Genomic DNA, 23,613 nt, shown 5'->3' on the forward strand with positions numbered 1-23,613 from the left:
TTAATTTTTCTTTCACACAGCCTTGATGCATCTAATTTCCTAACTTTAGTCTTCCAAATTCACTCTTCCAAAGAGCACAAATGTGCTCTTCCAAACTGGAAGAAACATTAATAAACAGCTTACAAGACTGTAGCCCATGAACCATCAAACCAACTTTCAGGAAAAAAAGTCCAAAATGAAAGGAACCTAAACATTCAAATATTATTATGTATTAAAAATAAATAAATAAATAAAACCACAGGAACTGATGTCAGCTTCACAACTGAATAGAACCTAAATTTTTATCAAACTGGGCACTCTGCATGGTACAGCATTTCCAAAACACTAATCTATGGATTACAGGTACCTCCTCAAGTACAAATGTCAATGGTGTAAAGCAGTTCATGAACAGTATGAAATGGATTGTAATCATCTATACTTGGGATACCAACATCAGGAACAGCAACTCCACCTCCTTATTTCTGGATGGATGACATAGTAACATACTATTTTATCAAGCTACTTTGATCTTTTCACACGGGTTACTGCTCTCAAGCCTGGTTGACTGTATACAGTCCACATCCCTGAGCTATCATGAAAGAAAACAAAGAAACAAAAAACACCAAACAAAACCACCAACAAGCTTTCTCATGAGTGAAACACAACAACCCCAAGAAAATGCCTGATGGCAAAATGATTTATGAAAGAGTAACTTTTTCCTAAGACAAGCAGAACTGAAGAGGCAAATGTTATACACCACTTGCATGTCCATGGAAGAAGCAGAAGAGGGAGGTAGTATAAAGGGATGCTGTCCCAGTTCACATCTATGATGTGTAGTGGAGGAAAATACATCTTTCTAAAACAGAAAATGTGTCGAATGTCAGTTAGGAACAATTCACTTGCAGTACAAACATTTTCCCAGTGAGTTTATTACAAATCATATAACAGTCATTCTCATACTGACATACAAATGGCTCCTACAAGATATTAGAGCCAATAATGTATATTCTCCATTTCTTTGTACAGTTTCTCTCCACTACTGTATCAAATGTTGATGTTGCACTGCAGTAACATATTAGCTGTCAAGGAAAGGAAGCACACTTCATCAGTTTGTTCACTTTACCCAGACAGTGTAACTGCAAATTGCCTGCTTGTCCCTAAAATGTCAACCCCATTTGTAACAGAATATAATTAAAAAAATAAACTCATGAATCAAAGTGATGAGATGCCACACTGAACCTAGGCATAAGCATAGAAAAACAAGTTACTTACTTTTTAGTAAGAGTTCTTTGATGTGTTTTAGTTTCTGTGACTCCTGTTTCTGAATGGATGTACCTACAACTTATTTTCTTAGCAGTGACTCTGAAGACACAACTTCTATCTACAATGTGTAGGAGGTGCAAAATTATAGAAGGAATAGGTCCAGTTTTATTCAATTCCTTCATTTTCATGGAAATCCAAAGAAAGACTCAATTTCCATCAGAAGGAAAGGTGAATTTGGGGATCCAGATAGTCAGGCATGCAACCAACCCAAGCTACTGTAAACAAACACACATCTTTTCTCCTTTAATCATTTGCCCACACAGCCTGATGAGCAAAGCTGGTTGACAGAGATGCAACTAACAGGAATCCAATCCATGGGGGCTTCCTGAGATAAGGTAAACAAAGCGATTACCGTAAATATGCTCTTAACTCCCAGGCAACTCATCTACAGAATTAAGGACCTGAGTTCTTACTTGCTCTAAGTGCATGAAAATATGCTCCAGCATTTAAGGATTCAGATTGTCAATCCCTTACACAGAAGTCAAAAGCTAAACATATTTGCAGAACGGATTTGTTACAGAAATACAGAAGTAAACATAATGCAGATGTACTAAATAATGCAGAAAGATAAAAGTAACAGCAAGAGAAAATTGGTGACTGGGAAGTTATGAAGTTTAGGAATCCAATAGTAGTAGATGATTAAAGAGGTTATGCAAAATTCAAATTATTTAATAAAAATTTTAGGTCTGGCTAAAACCGGGAAGGAGTATTTTTCACAGGCTTGAAAACAACTAAGGAGTAAGCAAATCTGCAGCACAGAGGAATCAAACAAACAACAGCAGCTAACTCTGCTCCAAACACACCACTCTTCACATCTCAATCTTCCAGGCAAGCAGATCTTCAAGTCAGGAGACCAACTGATAACATTTCTTCTGTCAGCTGTGTAACTCAGTTCTAAGATGAAAACTATACGTTTTCAAGCCAGTATGTTTTAATAAAATTTACCAGAAGATAATTACTTTAACTGCTAACTAAATAGCAAAACCCTTAACAATAGGCCTAAGCTGAATTGCTAGAATTTTTCCATAAGTCAGATGAAATGCACAAAGTACATCAGCAGTTCCATAATCAAAAGATACTACACCTGGACATTAAGAAGCGAAGGTTTCTTCTTTCTTTTTCCACTGCTTTTTTTAGTTTTTAAATAAAGAAGAATCTATTCTTGCAAGCAAAATGTTATTAACTGCAATTAAGAGAAAGAACCAAGCCTCATATAACTTGACAGCATTATGTTCTGCTAATTTCTCGTGAACAAGAATAGTATTTATATTAGAAACCATACAGAGGTTTCATATATTTTAATCAACGACATCCTCTTATAACAACATTTCCAGTATAATTACACAAATTACACTGAACATCGATATAATCTTTTCCATTATGCCTCTGCCTGACAATTAATACTTCTCTAGACTTCAATGGTATATGAATATTGTGGTGGTATACATACATTATTCCATGTTTTTAAGAGGCATGCAAATGAATCAACATTTAAAATACATAACAACATGAAAGATGAACTTACCCTCTTTTTTTGTGTTCTGTTCCTGCCTCCCAACCAATCATCCATCTGCTCCTCAATCTCTTCAATTGAAGCTCCATGATCATATGATGGAATATATGCACTTGACTCCAGAACTGTGTATACAGGGAATTCTGATTTTGGTTTCTTGACTTTAGGTTTCTTCTCCTCTATACAAAAATAAAAAAAGAAGAAAAAGTAACGCTACTAATACTGTAGAGAAGCATAACTCAGAAGCAGGCTTAGCTCCTCAACTCTTAATGCTATATTAAAATTTCCACTGAGGAAGAGGGTTCAATTTCTTTGTTAAAAAGAGAATCCAGAGTTTTGCATAATAATTTTATTTTTATGAAAAGTAAATAGCAATGCACACACTTATCCCCTCTTCTGTCGGAACTATGCCAAATGAGGAGCCCCTCAAAAACACAGTTAGATCTTGTCACTACTACACCACCTGGCAATTAAGATTAGTACAGGCAAAAGCATAGGGAGTTATTATTAAAAGATTTCAGAAGTCCAGCTGGCTTCAACGAAACTGGCAAAGGTAGAGAGGTGAGTTTCACACAATTTTGCTTTGCTTTATGGTCAGCTGTGCTGAGTAAAAGCTTCTGAGTCAATAGATAGCTTCTCTGTTCTCGGATTTCTGTAAATACAAATAGCTCTGTTCTTGCACTTACACATTTAGGAAGATTTAAATGTCGGACCTCATTTCTCAAACTGATGACTATTTTCTGCTCTCTCTGTCCTTCAAATGGTATTAAATGGGAGCAGCAAGCTTAGGGGACAGGAAAGAGGGACAACAACCACCTAAGCCCCAGCAACTGAAAACAAATCCGCTATATACGATGACTTCAAGAGAAAGAATTGACTGAAAATTGCCAGAACTTTAGGAAAGACAAGAGGATGAGGATCAGAAAAAGAAGCTTGAACACTTAGAAGCATCCAGAAACCGCAGATATGCCAAGTGGTACTCTCTTGTTTTTTTCCTCGTTTTTTTAAAAATACGCTGTATTCACAGTAACTCCTAACGACGCTACTAAACTGAAAGAGCTGATCTAACAGCTGGCTGCAGCCAGAAGAGGAAAGTTCTACTCTGCCTCCACCTTTCCACTCTCCACTGTGTGCTTACGTGCTCCTCTCTCTTCTATTTCTGCTTTGACAGTCATCCAACCACTCAGTAAAATAATTCTAATCTAACCTACATTCTTATGTAATGTAATGATTCTAATCTACACTAATCTAGTAGAAAATTACGCTTTTACCCTCAAACGAAAAGAAAGAATCCGCGTAGTTTAAATGTGGTGGGCAAGGAAAAGGAGAACTACACTTCTCAGCAGCAGTGGACCATTAGATGAGCTTATCTGCCTTTGCAACCATGCCCAAAATAGTACTTTGCTGAGCACCACAGGAGAAATATCTGTTTTTCATTAAAAAATTCTTAAAAAAAATCCAGAAGAGGACAGAAGGACTGTTCCTGACAGACTCTGATGCAAAACTCCTTTTCCTAACAGTATATGTGCAGGAGCAGAACAGTGAATAGACTCCACGGACTTGACAAACTCCTAGGAATTGAACACTTCAGAAAACAATAAATGGAGAGAGAACTGTTTCATGTCACTTTTCGGAAGTCCAAAAAGAACAGGAAATTCATACAGATGTTGAAAGTTAACAGAATGACTAAGGATCTTTTAAACTTTTAAACATATATTGTTCAGAGACCTTTTTTTGTGAAAAATCTCTAACTTTGCTTGTAACTGCAAATTACTCTCAATAAATGAAATATTAAGTAAAACGATGTAGTTGGATCTTTTTTAGCATCCTTCTGTAGGTATGCATAGTAAATATAATTAAATTACATATACTCCCCAAAAAAACAAAACTAAAAGCCCGAAATATTAACCAGTATTTCGCTCACTGTTCAGATGTTATTAAAGACAATACTGTTGCAAAATTCTTTTTGTCTATTTCAAAAGGTAATCTTTATAACCAAACCAAATATACTAACCATTATCACATATTTCTCCAAAGTTGCCACATGTAATAGCTTCTGGAGTCAGAGTTAAAATTTGCAAGGATAAGTAACAATGGCTTCAACAGCTATTTACTGGAAACATATACTGGCAAAAATATTCTAGGAGGTTACCTTAAATGACAATTTCCACTACTATATTTCACACTTGCAAAATAATCAAGCACACTGTGTGTGTTCGCTTGGAATTATTTAACAGTGGAGACAGACCGAGACAGTTGGATTTTCCTGTATCTTGCACCCCATCAGGTACTGTTTACTAATTTTCCCTCTCAAAATATGCAAATAGTTAAAGCCTGAATGCATCTAACATTTAAAAATGAAGAGCCTACCCTACAAATAGGTCACCTAGGCTCGCTCTGTGGTTTTAGAACTAATTCTGTAACAGTATTTCCAGAATGCACTGCACCCCAGTTTAAAATGAGGTATCAAAGACAGCATCTAGGCTTTCTTCAGACAGTTAGGTGAGAGAGGATAGATAAGACGCTGTGGTTTGCGGACTATCAAAGGAACGAGAAATCCCACCTAGAGAAGATGGCTGTACAACCTCAAACAAGCACTCAAGCAGAACTGAAAAACCTGTCTCTACTGTCTCCCGTGCATATATAAAACAAGATGAAGGAGTTCAGCATATCCCTTTACATACCACAATGGCTGTCGTACTGCATTTAAAAAAATAAATAGAATTGAAGTCACGGCACCTTTGCCATAGGGCTCCCAATAACCCACTGAGAACCGTTTCACCTCAGAATTTTCAAAAGCCACATTTTAGAATAGGAAAGCACGTAAAAGTGGTTTAACGGTAACATCATAAAGGATTTTAGATAGGGGAAGTTCAGAAGTTATGTTCAGAGGTAATGATGCACACTATGAAGCCTCAACTTAATGGCAGCCAAGCACTGTTGTTTTTTCGGGTGAAGACAGAGAAAGCAAACCACATCACTGAAACTATTTCATCCAAACAACAGAAGTCCACAGCAGATACCTGGGAAGAAAACCTCTCTCTTTCCACTGTATCTTTTCATTAATTCAACCCGCAGCCCAAAAGATGCTTCCAACCTGACCTGGTACTTTCCCCTGAAGAGAATAAGGGCCGAGTTTTCCAAACAGTAGATGATGCCTAGACAGCTGAATCCTCTATCTGCTGAGACCTGACAGACAGCCAGGAAGCTGGTGCTGCTGCCGCCACCACCACAATCTAATGCAAGGATGTGTTTGATGGTACTGACAGTAGCAACAACTGCAGCTGTGATTCAGAGTTTTGAAACACAAGTGTTGCCTCAGTACTTTGTGTCATCTTCTAATGGTGCTGGGTCTAGACTATGTCGCCATCCACTATAACAGAACAAGCTTTAAAAATGCATTTTTCTCCTCCAATCTCAAATATTGTTCTAATACTATTGCATATAAACCTAACTGAAATGCAGAAAAACATACAGAAAAAAAGATTTCAGAGGTTCCTCCCAGTTTTGTAACAGCCTACTCACCATCCACTGGAGACTTAATCAGACCACTATGCCCTACGCAGTCACCAATATCCAGAGGACCTTAACTATGAGCAGAGCTACTGGTGCTCACACAACTAAATGCAGTGGAGACAAACAGTCTTGGCGAAACCAGAGCCTGACTTCAAGCTCAACGGGGTAAATTACTAGCTTACTCCCACTACTATTTTCTGGGAAAATTATGTCTTTTAATTGCCAAATTGCCAAAGTTACTACAGTGTAGTAACTTTTCTAGTTTATTAACTAGAATAAATAAACAGGCAACAGCAGAAAGTAAATGGATAATCAAAGACCTAAGCACTATGGAAATTGTTTGATATCTACCACTTCAATGTAAAATGATCAGTATTTCACGTGAGTTATGACTTTTACAGAGTTCTAGTCCTTTGGTAGCAGAAGAAATTTTGTTTCATCATTTGCTGAATTCACACTGCAAGGATACTAATTTTCTATCAGTAATTCCCACCTTTAGAACCAACAAGTTCTTTACCAGAAGACTAAATCTGACTGTGTATTTAACAACTTACAGTTAAAAAAAAAAGATATATAATTTGTCCTCTATGTTTGGACAGCATACAAAAGCACCCATCACTGGGATGCCTAGACTTTGACAGATAACAAGTAGCTAACTCTCTAACCTGTACAGTACTCTGTTCCTAAAGGCCTCCAAAATTATTCCAGTACTGGCTATACATTTCAGTAATTTATAGTGCCATGATTGAAGTTTTGAAGTTTGATTAATTACTTGCACATAATCACATACTTTGACCTTCCTTGTTAGTCCTTCCACCTTGTTACTACATTAATTTTATCAATGGCAGAATTAATAGTATCTGGCTAACGGTTATTTGCTACCATTTTTAGAAGGTAAGGAATCAGCTAGCATTGTGGATCTAGCGCCACGTAACAAAACGGTGGTGCTTTTTCCATAATAAATACCAGAGGTTCAGAAAAGTATACACTGATATACCTGCCAGCTGACATAAATGTAAGGAATTCAGAGAATTTTTCACAGGAAAAATGACTGCTTTATGGAGAAAGAAACAAAACAAAATCAAGTGCTGAACTTCTGCAAAGAAAATATGACACGTGAAGCTGGAACTCCCTTTCTCTGCAAGGCTTCTAAGCTTTAAGCATGAACAAGAATTCACAGAAATCACAGAAAATATGGCCAAAAAGACAGTGATGTCTTGAAAAATCACAAAAAGAAAAGGGACAGACTGACTGGTATCTCATGGGTTGATAAACAAGAAATACAATTATGCACAGAAATAGACAGCAAACATAATTTTGGCAATTCAGTAAGATACTGCATTGAGATTTTTTCTTTGAATATTGTTCACTTACCTACATAACTATGAAAGATAACCAAAGCATTCACAGCATTAAAATTTGTTTAAAACATGACAGAGAAAAATTTCCTTGCATGTACAGCAGCACAGTCAGACAGAAAACAATACACCCAAAGGTCTGGGGGAAAATTGTACTAAGGTTTTGACAGTCTACTGAAAAAAACGGAGCAAATTATATTCCAATATTAATGCAAATATGGGGCAAACACTCATATGTTTAAAAAGCCATACATTTCTGTACTCATAAAAAAGCCAGTGGGATTATATGAATGCATCGCGAGTTAGAGACAGATACATGCATCTGCTGTACTGAGACCTAGAAGCTAGTTTATTTTTGAGCAAACGGACTAAAAACATGCTCAGTGATGAATATATCCTCAACTACAAAAAACTTCTCACAAGCTGTAGGGTTTGATGTCTTTCATCTTTTTCTCTGAGTGTCTACACCTCCCAAAACGTCCTGTTCCCCCAAAATACCTCATCCCCATAATTGAAAGGGTTAGAAATAAATGTCCAGAATTTGGGACCTAATTTGTCTTCCGACAAACATATAACGAAACACACGTGCCCCTTTCAAATGAACCTCACAACACTGTATGTTACTGGAATATTTTCCATAAAATCTGAAGTAAGTTTTGTAGGGAGAGGCATCATATAGCCTAGTTGAAACAACTGGAGAAAGCACACAAGCTTGCAAGTTCAAAATCCTTTCAGCAGGCCTGCCAAAACAATCAGTGAAATGGATGATACTTAGTTTGACATAATTAGGCTTCAGAGGTAACAATTAAGTGATCAGAACATTCACACCCACGCCGACCAAAAAAGCATGCATTATATGAATTAATTTTCTCTGAACCTGCCTGTCAGCAAATCATTACTGAGCAGGCATGTGAACACTGCATTTTGGCGGGGATTAATACTAAACACAATTATCCAAGATATTTGTCAATTATTTGGAAGTAAACGTAAAGTCACCTTCAGTATAGTGCTAGATTATATAAATTGGGTCAAAATGGTTTCGAGTGAAGAGGGAAGTAGAAGTAGAAACATGGACTGACTGGTAGTCTGGGACCAAACCAATCAAAAGCATTTCTGAAAATTACACAGGACCTCATGCCGTATCTGCACTTATGAGGGACTTTCTGCAAGGAGGCTTTGATGTAAAAGCTTGGCGGACAAGCAGTCTGAAACGAGCAATCAGAGCAATGGAAACTAAGGTAAACTGTGATTCTGTAAACAGAACAGTAATAATAAAAGAAACGTGATTTTATAATGAGATGACTAGCATTAGAACACTAGATACAAAGCCAGGGTCCAATACCGACAACTACATTGGAAAGCTAAGGAGAGTACAGAAAATCCACAGAAATTAAGGACTAAAGAAATTATTTATACAAAGAAAACCTGCAGATAAATAGAACGGTTTTTTTTAAGCACAGAAAAATGCTAATAGTGAACAACTGAAAGCTAAAGCTAGAGAAATCCATACTGAAGTTAAGATATAACTAAATAACAGTAAAATTAATTGTCTGAACAAACCATGAAGAACAAAAGGCATCTCAGCATTTTCTGATTAATATTGTATCTTGCATAACAAGATGCTAAAAGCCGAAGTGCATCACTGGTACAAGTCAAACAAGACAAGTCATGAGAATCAGTATTTTTCACTGATTTTTGCCTGTAAGGGCCTGAAATAAACACATTATACTAAATGATCTAGTGATGTCTTCAATCCCTTAAGTTTCATGAAACAATACAAAAAGCTACCCAGCCAAAATGCTATATTCCAAGCTGTCTGGAAAGGGAGAACAAGCCTAAACATAATCAAATGTATTAAAGGTTTCAATACCACTCTGGATTTTTCACAGCAGGCACTCAGGTAAGACATGTCTTACTATAAAGCCCTACACAGAGATATAGATACCACTACAGATACCATCATAAAGCTCCAATACAGAAAGAAGGCTAGCAATGCAGCCATAGGGCTAGTAACTTTGTATTTCAGTCAAAGCTTGAATGATGGAGGTGAGGAAAAAACTCCAAAACCTAAGTTTCAACATGGTTTATAACGAGAAACAATAGTTTCTTGCCATGGATTGTTCCAGATGCCTTGTACATCAGGGCAAGACTTCTGGATTTACAATGCAAATATGTTTGCTAACTGGGATGCCGGTGAAGAGTTCGCCTGCGGTATCTAGCAGGTGCTATTTCTTTAAAGAGGCATATTTTAAAACTACATTTAAGTCTCCATATTGACGGTAAGGGGAAACAAACAAAAGAAGAACAGAAAGCAAGAGAACTACCAAGGCTAAGTATAAAGAAAGAAAAACAGATGTGTTTTCCCCCAAAATGGATGTGGTTGAAAGAAGTACTCCATGTAAGAAAAGGACCAGTAGAGCTGCTAGAATTTGTCTTGATAACTACTTAAGCCTCGCAATTTAAGTTTAAAAAGTGGCAGGGTCATCTGTCCTGACAACGTATGCTTAAGTCTTCTCAGTTTAATGATTACTCAGTTCAGTTAATACACTATTTTACATCCGACTATGTAGAACAGGGCTATCTATTGTTACAGAATCATTCCCTGATGCAGGGATTATACGCATGTGTGACACTACAGGAGAGGGAGAAGTTAACAGAAAGTTTATTAATTGAAGCACTTTTGTTTTAAAATTTAAAAAAAAAAAGGGGGGGCATCAGAAAATGTAAGGCAAACCATTTTTGTTTTTTGTAAATAAAACACCCAGTTATCTGGCAGTGGAAGGTGTCCCTGCCATGCCATGGGCAGGGACGTTGGAACTAGATTATCTTTAAGGTCCCTTCCAACCCAACCCATTCTATATTTCTATCATCTGTAATTCCATAAAAAAACCCCACATTTCCTGGAAACATAAGGTCTGTATTGTAAGTTGCTGTATTTTTGTAAGGTAAAGCTGTAAAGTTGCTATATTTTGCTAAGGTAGTAATGACAGTTTTCAACGGATTGAGAAGTGATAAGAAACACTGCAAAAGTGCCAGAAAAATAAATCAAATTTGTGCATAATATTGACTTCCCAAGAAATTACTTTTTCACACTCCTTACCAAATATAGCACTTTAATGACATCTCAATACTGTCCTCTCTTTCCTACTTGGCAAATACTTTCCTCCTCCAGTACCCTTCTTTGGTTTTAGTTCAAGCCGCCTACAGAATACCGCACAATTTCAGCAGGACAGGAAAGCAGATAGACATGGGGGTAAACTAGCAATTAGTTCATGAGAAAACAAGCACTGTAAAACAGCTATTGCTAATCTGCATGAGATACATTTACTCAATTAGAGAGATGGAACTGTTATTATGAACTTGCATTCCACGGATGGTCTCTAAAATTAAGAAGAATGGGGGCAAACAAAATGCACATTTGGTGATTTACAACCTTTCTATGCTAATTGTGAAGTGACAATGCAAAACAATATAATGAAATAAGCAAATTTAACAGATGCTTTGCATGAAAGCTTCAGGAAAAAATTATATAATTATTTTTGCCCACAGTCACATAGATGCATCCTCTTGTTCTTCTCTTGGGAGTCTTATTTCTTTTTTTAAAAAGTTAACAGACAGCTCATTCTGCTGCTCAGTGATAGCACTGCTATGGCTGACCAAATTAATTCCGTGCCAAATTTCAGACTCTGCTAATTACAGGTGGTGACTCTCAATCCTTCCTCCTGCTCCCTGCCAGCAAGGCTACCAAGGCAGGGCAGAATGCCAGCCAGTGAGACTGGTGAGGACTGGACCCTGCTCACATGAGTGACATTGGGTCACCTGGCAGACACGGGAGTCACACGCCACGTCACACCCAGCAGCATGACAGGGGACAGCGTGGTGCTTCTGTCAGAGGTCAGGGGTGACCCGGAGGGGGAAGAGTACCAGACCCCCACCTTGCATGTGTGGGCACTGCTACTGGAGGTAAAAAAAAAAAAGTGACTCTCACGTGACATCTGGCAGAGGAGAAATACTGGAAAGTTCACATGTGGTCTTTCAGTGAAACATGGGAACATACACACTACAATTTTAATGACTTTATACTTTCACTTGCACTTCTGTGAACTACTGTTTTTAAAGGACTAGTTTTCTGAAACAGATTTCAATGAAGAATGTATGCCAGCTATTTTGAACAATGGCAATACACTGCTATCTGACAATTTAACAAGTTTTTAATAACACAAGTCAAGACCCTTTTCAAGGGCCCATTTTGTGGTAGGTATCTCAAACATAATGGCAGGCCTCCCTAACAAGCATTAAATGCACTATTTTGCTAGATTTGGCCTGGGTCCACGATGCTTGCTGAGGTGCTGAATGTTATCCATTTTCCCAAAATAGATTCAGCTACAGATAAGTTAGGAATTATCGCTGAAACTGTACCTCTTCGCTGATTTTACAAAATTAAGCTATTTTGTAAATATAAATAATGCAGCTGTATTTTAAGTGCCTGAAGGCTTATGCATACTCAGAGCTAGTAAATTATCATAGGGCACTCAATGCACTTGTCAGAATAAAGCAACTTAAAAGCATACACTTAAGTATAGTAAATAAAGCAAGCAAGCACGCACATACAAACAGTCAAAAAAAGACCTTTAAAAATTGTCTTCAGAAGAGGGTAGATTTAATCTCTGGCAAAAGCAAATAACAGAAAGAAGAAAAGGAAAAGTCACCTATAATTATTCTGAATACTTTATTAAGGGAAATGCTAATTGCCTTCTCTGGTCTTTTATAAGAGTGTAAAGACTTTAAGGCATTTATTTCAACAATAGCATGAATCCATCTCCAAAGTGTGCATCCATCCTTTTGGAAATTCAAATTATGTTCAATTTCTACCACAAAAATCAACTAAATATGCACAAAAGAATTATTAAACATCTTATTAAAAAAATATTTACAGATAAAGAGAATACAAGAGTACCCAAAATGCAAGAGGTACATTTTACTTCTGAAAAATGTATACTTCAAGATGTATACATTTGAGATTTCCCTCTCCTGTAAAGCAACATTTCTAGCAAAGTATGCTTTTGTTGCTACTATGTAACTATCATCTGAGTTTCATGCTTCTACAGGAACAAACCAGCAGCCTACTGCAAAATTTGTCACAAAATTAAAAGCTGATTTAAATTTAACAGCAGTACAGATATATATATAAAGCACATCTTTTAGAAGACTATAAAAATGTTTGTTCACATAGATCCTGTGTAGTAGGTATAGCATATTACAGCTTTGTTTATTAAGACAGTGGTAAAAACTCACTCTGAAGTGTTTCAAGTTCAGCCTTAGCCAGGGCATCTTCTTTCGCCTTCATTTTTGTTTCTTTATATTCTACATATAATTGTCTGGCATCCTTTAAGAAAATGTTGCAATGGCATTAGCATCCTTATACAAACAAGTTATTGCAATGGCTCTGTTTTAAGTTCTCAATTAACCTTGCAAAAAATTTAAGGTACATTCATTTCCTTGAGCTACAGTAATTTTCAGTATAGAAAGTAATTGTTTAGAATGTAGAATTTCTGTGTAATAAAGGTTCAAATGCAATAGCATTGAAATTATAGACTATGATGCTCATCAACAACCTGAAAAGCAAAACGGTTAGAAAAACATTTCTGATCACTACCTACAGCTTTGTAAGAGGCTGAGTACCCACTTTGCTCACATCAGCAATCTGGAAGTTCTGAGGAAGAAAGAAAAGTTTTTAATTAGAGTAGTGGGTGCAGGGACAAACAAAGGCAATTGCTAGGCAGCAGCCGTCTTAGTGTGACCTCATTATGGTACCACTAACTGCACGTTCCAAAATCCAACTTGTGTCCCCCTCCCTTCTTTCTTTTTTAAACCAACTTCTACATTGCTATTGAAGTGTTGAAAATACATATTAAGTTTTTTCTCCAAGGATCACATTAGATTCTAATCTGAAATTTATTTGGCAAATTTAGACATAAAACTAGAAGTCCTGTCACAAATCTCACAATAAGTTACACGTTTCCAAAATCTGATGAATTAGTAATTATAGATCTGCGTTGAAAGCTTTCCAATATGAACAACCAGATTGCTGAAGCAAGAGGTATGGAGAGTTTTCTTACTCTCACTTACTAGTTTAAGAGATTTCTATACTTATTCAAAAACAATGAATCTATAATAAAAATTCTGAAATAGAAAAATTATTACTTATCATTTCCAAGCATGCAGAATAGCTATTGTATTAGAGTATTAGATAAACCTCCTTCTTGCTCTTTATAGCCAAAAATATTTTTATTCTTGTTATTACATTAACAGTCCCATTTTTAACATATAAAGTGTGATTTAAATTTTAATGTAGAATGTATTGTTAAAACATCAGTAAATATTTTTATAATTTCAACTATAGTCCCATAAGCGTGAACAAACCTGGTCTCATTAAAGATGAAATAAGACATCTTAATAAAATTTGAAAATAAAATAAATTTGGAAAATAAAAAACTGAGTTAAACAGTCATTACTGCTGCCTCTAATGGTAGAGGTCATCCCAAACCATTACTTCTTGCAAAACCACCATGACACAACAGTTGTTCTTTCATAATACTGGCCTCTACCCCTTCAAGGATACTTGAGGGAGGTGAGACAACACAGAGCTCTGAGCAGAACTTTGTAATGTTTTTTTGGTGACATCTCACTAACACAGGTCAGTGCGCCTGAAGAAAAACTTTGACAAATTCCCACAAAAGACCGGTAAGGTTTCATCTCCTTCCAAAATACCTCTTCTTACTCCCTCTTTGTCTTTAAATTTGGGTATGGGAAAATGGGAAGTTACATTTCTCTGCCAAGTTTATGTAGGGGATCACGGCATGCAGAAGAAATTTAAAAGACTTTACATAACTTTTTGCTGGTGGAACATAGCAGATAAGAGCATTTCACATGGTTACACGGTTTTAGTTTTGGGGATGGGGAAGAGTGGTTTTTTGAAGGCTGTAGTAGAATTGGGGATAAAAAAAAACGTGTGTAGGTACAGGAGGACTACCATTAACAGCAGATAGGAAGGTTTTGACGAAACGTATTCAGTTTCTATGTTATAACATTGAATGCCAAAATAAGGATCAGCATTGGTTCTCTCTTCGGTTTACCTGAAATACCAGTCCCCTACCACATATGGAAACTTTCCTTGTACTCTCCAGATTTGGACTATTTGCGTCACTAAGAAACAGAAACAGCCATAAATGTAATGGTTAACTTCTGCTAGTAGTTTGAGACATTTGGGTTGTGGCATACACAGGAGTCAGACACAGATATCCAAAAAATGCTTTTGTTTAAGGCTATGATTTCAAAATGGCTACAATTAACCGGCATTTAAATTTAACCCATTTGACACTGAAAGCCAATATTTGATGCTAAATTCTGGTGTAAAATCCATTATTGCTTGTGGGATCTCCAGACAGCAGGCACTAGGGGGTAACTGTCAATCTCTCCAGCATGTCAATCACAGAACAATTGGAAATGTGGCTCAGATGAAAATGAGACACAATAGCTGAACAACAAAGAAAACTAGTCAGAAGCACGTAAATGAAATTTGGTAGTATTGTTGCTTTATAGATATAAAATGGATTATCACTGCAAATGGAGTAATATCCAGGTAACAAAGGCAACATTAGTCTTTTATCTTATTAATCACAGTTTATAATGGCTGATACCATAATGGCATCACAAAAAAAGGGGAGACTGCACATTTTGAAGCACACATAAAAATGTATACATATAAAGTAAAGCAAAAAAAAACCCAATAAAAAAATTATTAAAAATGGATTTTGAAGATTTGAAAATCAAATCCTTCCCACAAAAGCATAAGAAATGGCTCTACAGGTTGTAGAGTGAAATTAAAAGACATACCTGAGTAAAGATTTTAGCCACAGACACAAACTATATGGGTATTAGACCCTATAAGTCAAAATGAAAGAAACACTAGAAAACAGTTTGAAATAGGAAGTTCTTTGAAGAAAACTTCTGCCTTAACATAAATAAGCACATTTCAACTTACTGCTTGTTAGTTTTCAATAGTATCAGTCTAAACAGGGATATTCATTTTCAAGCATGTCCAGTTTTGGTAGCAAGAGTATTTTGAAACAAATTTATGTTCAGATTTTTTACTTATCCGAAGTGATATATTTAAGCAGTCATTTTGCCTCAATACAAACATTTTAGGGCCCTAAAAACACTGGCAATATAGATACAGCCTCTTCCAATCTAACGCTCCTTCCCCAAGATTCAGTAGTGATTTTTCCTTTACAGGATCTTTTCCCAAACTGCTCAAAATATGCACACCAAAATTTTGTACCTAATGTATACTACTTCTTCAATAGGTAATAAACATAAGAAAAACAACACTTTTATCCTTCTAGGGGTGGAAAGTGACAGAGGAAAGAGACATACAAATACAAACCTTGGAACTCTTCTAACTAGAATTTCCAGCTTACCTAATTAGAAATATTTTGTTCTCATTTGCAGGAGTTTGAGAAGTTTTCAAACAAGAACGTAAATGCAAATACATTGCTTTTCTTCACCATCAAAGCAGTAATATGCATGCAGTTAAGCAAAAAGAATGATGAAGAGGGCTAATATATGCTGTTTTATCATACTATGATTTCAAATATACACTTTCCAAAAAGGAACAGAATGAAAAAAAGAGTGTATTAGAAACACAAAATTCTGCTGTTAGTATTTCTAAATTATATTTTAACTGCTGTGTATAGGAAGTTCCTGTCTTTACCCTCATATTTAACAAAAAAATTCAAGAAGTGTTGCAAAAGAAAAATAAAATTGACAGTCAAACACTTCATTAACATAATTTCAATATTTTAACCACAATTAAGAACAAGGAATATTGAAAAATTCTTGTATTTCAGTTCCTCTTTATACCAGTATTGTCTCATGTCAATAAATTTGAGATTGGCAAGACAAAGCTGCCCTTGAGTCAAGCAAAAATACAGAAATTCTTGATACTGGACTTTTAGGGGCTTTTTTCTTTGTTTGTTTGGGGGTTTGGGGTTTTGGTTAGTGTTTTTTTGTGGTGGGTTGGGTTTGGGGTGGTTTTTGTTTGTTTGGTTGTTGTTTTTTAAATCATCAGATACAATATTTATTCAAACTGTACTAATGCTGGAACAAAAAATTTCATTTTTGAGTAAGACTCAGCCACTCCGGCCTCTCCTTGACTTTTAGGAAGGGTGGAAGGGTGATGAGGTTTTGTTGGTTTGTTTGCTTTGTAGTTTGGTTTTTTTTCCTCCCCTCCAGCTAATCTTCCTGGCTTTCTGGTCTACCTCAGAAAGACTAGAGATTACGAGAAATAAGGCAAACATTGGAAACAACTTGCTGTATTGGCCATATATGAACCTTCATTACAGATTTTGAGATAGAATCAGCTTCACATCTTACTTCTCTGGGTGAGGGACAGATACAAACAAAATGCATCACCTCAGAATTCATAGTTAACTGGAAACTTTGCCACAAGCATACTTAAAATCAACACTTTGAAATAATTTTCTTTCCTTTGATTCTTATTAAATCGATCTATAGACTTACAGAGAAATATTTGTATGAATTTCTTGAACTACTTTTTTGTCTTTTGGAGTAGCGTTCTTGTACAATTCACACAAAAAAAACAGAGAAAAAAGAGTCAAATTAAAATTACCACAACCTCTGACCTTCAATTTACTATTTCTGCGCAGTAAAAATACCAGCCATTATACCACAGCAAAACCACTCTTTTGATGGGTTTATAAACTAGTAATATCAATGTGTTCCGTAAGAAATAATGCTTAAAAAAAAAGTTAAACATTATGATTTGTATTTCTGTTTCTCTTTGGTATTTTTACATGTTTACTCAAAGGCAAACTAGTAAATAAATAGGAATTGCGGAATGTCCTGCTTTATAATCAGAAAATCATGCTTTGACCTTGGAATAATACCAGGTGTGGCCAGGCTCTTCAGCTGCATACAGCCTGTGCGCAGTTGAAGCGTGGTTCCCAAGCCTTGGGTGTACCGGGTGACCAGCAGCAGGCTGTGCTAATCCAGTATCTGCTGGTTATTTTCCACATCCACACTGGTGAAACAAAGGCAGCCAGAAGGGGGAACTGAGGCCAACGCTGCAAGGCCTCCCTGAGACCCATTCACACCCTGTGAAGCCTCATACCACAACAGAACAGTACCATTAACAGAGAGCTGGTATCACCTCGTACACCCGAGCTACTCTTGGAGCTACGCTCCTTTAACGTGTGTGCTGGGATATGCAGACGTATAGTAAAATATTTGAAGGAGCAGAATAAAATTGGCTGCCACAGAACAAGAGGCAATTAAAGGCAAATTTTTTTAGTGTCTTACATTTACTCATAACTTTCCCAGTGCAGGAAAACACATTTTGTCCCCAGAGCCTCAGACAGTACCCTGTTAGACGCAAATTATTTTTGCTCACTTGCATACACCCAGAATACCATCCGCTCTCCTCTGACCTGCTTCTAAGCTTCTAATTGACCTCAGGGTCAAGAGCTTCATCCCTACTTTGGTTCTCCCAACAGCTGCAAAATAGCAAGAAACAGAGCAAATGGACAATCACTCGTGCCACACATCCTGCAATTGCTCGCTTCCCACAACTTATGTCAACATCGGTGCTGTACAGTAAGTTGGAACACATCAAAACCCCGTAAAGCTGGGAATTAAGGAGATATTTAACCTTACTGACTGAATAAATACCTTCAAAAAAAATCTCTTTTTTAAGGCATACGTTATTAAATGCAATAAATTTTATTTTAATCACACACAATGATTTTATATAAAGTCATGTGAGAAGACAAAAGCAACCCACACAAATGTTTGCTGACCTAATCAAATCTTGCTTAAAAGCTAACTTTGCCAAAGGAGATGCCCTGCTGGCAAAGCCTCTTGAGTTTAATGACACATTGCCAATCCGTTTAAGACCGAAGCTGAACCATCTCTAAACAGGTGTTGAAATGTAATCATGGATTAAAAGAAAACCTGAGGAAAAAATGCCAAGAAATTAAACACCTCTGGGTCACTAGTTTGAATCTATTCCAGGCTACTAAATCAACTACAGTAATTACCATCTGGTAGTCTACATAAAAATAAATTACTGCCCTTTTTGTTTTAATTCACTTCATACTACGCAAAGGTCTTTATAAACAAAAGTTTCAATTGTAATTGAAAGCTTTGTTGATAATCTCACTAAGTTATACCCTGTGCAACCACATATTGAGCTTGAACTGCCTTCTCATTACTGGCGAGCCACCAGGAGTTCTTCCATCAGTTCACTGCTCGGGTGCATGAGCTACAACTACACTATTAAAGATAGAAGGTAACAGGAAACTTTATTTTCTTAACAAGAATCCATTTCTGTCTGGAACAACCAAAAATGCTTTCTGCTCCACTACGCTCAGGACAACAGCAGGCTCATAATTTAACTAATAAAACCCATTTCCTACTGCTGACTAGCATTAATGAAGTTGGTGTAATAACAAAGATATTCACTGCCAAGCTTCACCACATCAAGGTGCAGGAAAAGTAGTTGACAGGAACACTAATAAACACTCCTATCTTCTCTTCTCTGAAGGAAATATTTTGTGAAGAATAATTAACAACACTTTTAAGAAAGATGACTTAAGTTGTACGTCTGCACATCCAAAGAAAAAACTCTAGTCAGCTGTTTTGGGAATAAACTACAATTTACATATAACTGTTCTCCCACAAAAGAAAAGTATACTTAACACAACTGTCTATTCTGTGTAACATTCACCATTTGAACTGAAATCCTTCACACTATATTTAGCTGGTTTGTTTCTTTGTAAGAACAATTTTCAGTTCCATTAAAGCATTTTAATTAAGGTTGGTTTTTTTTCCTCCTTCTTTTATTTTTTTTTAAATATATAGCCTTCTTCCAGGTTATTCTCATGAAAGAGTAAACTGTAAATTACCTGAGAAACAATTTGCGTTCTTTTTTCTATCTTTTTCTTGAGCCTACATTATAAGAATTAAACTTGGTAATAGTCAATGTAATTTACACTCCACTTAAATGTTTCTTTCACACCACAGATATTTGATTTATGATACATTTTATGTATTATTTTCCGTTCACTTCTTCAAACAAGCTTAAAGATGCTGTTTTCACCCCAAATTTAACTAAACTAAATTCATGGATATAAAAGCCTACGTAGTCTCTCTCAAAATATAACTGTCAACAGTTTAGAAAAACAATCATTTTTAGTTTCTCTCATCCTCCTCTCACCCATTTTTCTTCCAGTTTCTTGACATAAAATGCAGACTACGATAAAATGGCACAGGCCATCACAAGGGCATGCAAACAAAGCATTTTTCTTCCGTAAAGGCCCACCTTAATTATTTTAAGTGCCTCCTTCTGAAATCTGACATTTTGAAGGAGGAGGGGAAGTAGGAGAAAGACACTCAATTGGATAAATGAGAGCCAGGCATGGGCAGAAACTCAGCAACCTGAATCCTGAGACAGAGCTGTTGGAAGTAGAATAGTCACATTAACTAATGGGGGGGAGAGATAGATGCTAGCTAAAATGAATCAATACAAGAAGCGGGAAAAAGTTTAAATTGACCTCTCCTTGTGGGTTTTGTTCTGTTGGTTTGGTTTTACGGGTTTGGTTTTGTTTGGTTTTTTGTTTGCTTTTTTATAAAGTTTCCTTTGAGGAAGAACTTGTGTACACAGGCAGGTGCTTTTGTTTCCTTCGTTTGGGGAAGCAGTTCAGCTATTTCACAGACAGGGTTTTGAAAAACTCAGTGGCAGAAGCAACACTTAAAGTATTGCTCTTACCCTTCTCTGTCCCAAACGGGGTTCATTTAAATATGGATGCATTTTTAGAAGTTAATCTACAATTGCATTAGTTGCAGATGAATGACAACCAACTTTTAAAACAATTTGTTGGCTCTTAAATAACTGCAATCGTTTAGATTAACTCAATAAAAAACTAAAATCTGTAGCAGCCATCCTTATGTCAACCATTGTAACACCTTGTTAAATCATTTGCATGTGTAACTAGCACACATAACACTACTCAGTATCTGTGGGAGTCTTCTCTTCCAGATAAGCTGTCCTAGTGATTTTACTTATACTAAAAGCCTGAAATACTCTGAAATCTCAAGCCTGTATTAGTGTATTATTGAAGAGAAAGGCACTCACATTCAAAACAGGATCTCTGTACCAGGGTATAATCATGTAAGTATAGCTACTTTTTTTGCCATATGTTGGTAATTGCAACTAAGGCAGAACTTGCCAAAACCTTAAAGAGAACTCCAAAGAGCCCAGAGGTGTGTCTGTTCCAGCTAGCTACAACATACAAGGTATCTTTTGCACTGTCATTTTAGAAAAGATCTCCAACTTGAGGTCACTGCTGCTCTTATGCTCTCCAGAAGTAGTAATACTTCTTTAAGTATTGTTAACTAATAAGCTACAGTAATTCATTTCAGGTACCTGAAATCCTGAATATTATTAATATTGAAGATTAGTTATATTTTATTGCATTTTTTGATTACATAATCAGCAGGTCATCTTAAACAACACAAACCCAGGAGTTAAGCAGTAGTGTAATTTACATATGAGGCAATTTACATCTAGATAGGTGCCTACAAAGTGCGAAACATCACTTTTGTTGTATTCATCTTTTCTGCTTGTTCTGGCAGACCTAGGAGCTACTTTTTGAACAGAAGATCTGAAACCTGTTATAATGACTTTTTAACAGACTATCTTAAAATCATAAAAGTGAGAAAATGACAGCTTAGAAAGATAATAAGAAGTCCTAACTTAGAATTCTTCATGAATCTTACCATATTCTATAATATTTTGGATACTTTGCAATTAAGGCAAAAAAGAAAGGAGTATAATTATGAAGAAAGTTTAAAAAATGCAGCAACAGCAATTGCTGAACTTCATTCTTTTCCATCTGACTCACCTCGCTGAGGGATGAACAGCAAAGCTTAATTTGGACAGAACCTCTGATTTAATTGAGCATCATCATTTTTGCTTTAAAAACTTGCAAAAAGAATAATTTCTTTAATAAAATAGCCACACAGCTCTGATGAAAGTTTTAAAAGAGGATGAGATATTAACTTTTGGATCTCTTTGTAGGAAAGGTTAAAGACTATAAAAATGAACGCTGAAAGACCAAACTTAATTGCATTTATGACGTTTACAATACTTACACTGGATGAACATCAACTAAATTTTACAGTTTATAGTATTAGATTAAAAAAACACAAGTGTGGGCAAGTCTGCCACATCTATGTTTATAAATTACAATCACACCTTTGCTACTTTACCTTAGTAATTTCAGGTATCAATTCATATCATCACCCAGTAACTCAGAAAAGCTCACTCAGAAAATGTAATTTCATTGTTCCCCCAAATTTAAGTGACATATAAATATTTGCTATGAAGACACAGTATTTGCCTATTCGAGATAAAAACTTCTGTTAACTTTTGTTAACAGATTGCTTAAAAGACATTGCTACACCTAATTACATGTGCGTACATATATATATCATCCCTCTACCATCATTTATTCTTGTAGTTTTGCCTAGCGGGAACTGCTGCTGAATCCCCTGGCACATTAAGATTAATATAAATTTAAAATATTCATACTTTGATGAGCTTATGATATTAAATTTGCCTCCAAAGAGTAATTTTATATATATATATAGAGAGAGAGAGAGTATGTGCTTGAGCCAGAAAATTCATAAGGACAAGTGCTACACATCTGATTATGTATAATAACACTATCAAGAAAAATAAAGTAATATAACCTAAAATCATTACTATTACCTGGAATAACTGAGGTAAAGCTTTCACAGTGAGACAGAACCATATTCCCAGCTTGCATGGAAGTAAGTCATGCCATTGTGGTTTGTCCAACACTCTGCAGTCAAATAAAATTGTAAGTTGTTTATTACTGCGACACAATCTCAAACTCAGAACTTTCCCATTATCCTTTAAGATGATAAGCACTTGTCAACTCTTATAAAAATGTAACTACATAATATTAAAGATACATTTTGATTATTTAATTCAAAATACGTAACAGCTAACCTATAATGATTGCTGTATTTTAATACTTTAAGAGGGCTTTTCTTCAAGAAAATAAATTCGTAAGCCACATAATCACTTCAGTTTAAAAAAAAAAACAAAAAAACTGAAAAAACCTCAAGTCTCAACCAAGTGTTCACAAGTGCTGACAACCAGATATGAAGACTGTAGCATAAACAAAACAATACATAAAAATTAATGTCATTTGCAGTTCACTGGAGCATTACTCACTGATGTCATCAGGAAAGACGACAGGCAGAATGGTCTCTGATCTCCATCCTGCATTGATCCAGTTCATGCCCCTGCTGTGTGAACTATTTAAACCCTTTATTTCTTTCTATGAATCAATAGAAGAAATGGTGGTATCTTTTGGAGTGTCCTGAAAGTCACTATTTCTCTACGTGTTTCTTAACAAACAATGGTGTTAGAAGCCTTTAGCAACAGGCTTGTTTTTAAGTTAATCAGATAAAAAGCATTAAATCAGACAAGCATTAAAACCCCATAAAAGCTCCTTGCTTGGTACGATAATAAACTAAAGTTTAAATAAATTGTAATTTGTTAATTGTAATCAAAGGCAAAAATCTTCAAAGATGGAAAAAGTTGTAAAATCTCCTAAAATCAACTTGAAAAAATAATACCCTTCTATAAACCAGATACCATTAATTCAGCCTTAACCTTTCAATTATTGTTGATCTGCTGAATAAGCACCACACGGTTGTTTACAAATCAAAACCTGAAAATACACTGGCCCACTTTCTATCAGCTATGGCTGTAACTACAAATACAGTTATTCTCCTCATAAAATATTTCAA

The 23,613-nt window shown here is 35.9% G+C and overlaps 1 protein-coding gene across 1 annotated transcript in view; it reads right to left on the minus strand.

Moving 5' to 3' along the window:
• The window catches only part of DNAJC1 (DnaJ (Hsp40) homolog, subfamily C, member 1), a 70,046-nt gene that overhangs the window by 37,778 nt on the left and 8,655 nt on the right, over positions 1-23,613 (minus strand). Inside the window, exons 7-9 of the mRNA XM_009887151.1 lie at positions 22,541-22,634; positions 12,985-13,075; positions 2,828-2,994 (exon numbers count right to left, since the gene is read on the minus strand). Of these exons, the coding sequence (XP_009885453.1) occupies positions 2,828-2,994; positions 12,985-13,075; positions 22,541-22,634 (352 nt within the window). The remainder of the gene's footprint in view (positions 1-2,827; positions 2,995-12,984; positions 13,076-22,540; positions 22,635-23,613) is intronic.

The sequence above is a fragment of the Charadrius vociferus genome, unplaced genomic scaffold (genome assembly GCF_000708025.1).
Source record: "Charadrius vociferus isolate BGI_N301 unplaced genomic scaffold, ASM70802v2 scaffold126, whole genome shotgun sequence".
NCBI lineage: Eukaryota > Metazoa > Chordata > Aves > Charadriiformes > Charadriidae > Charadrius > Charadrius vociferus.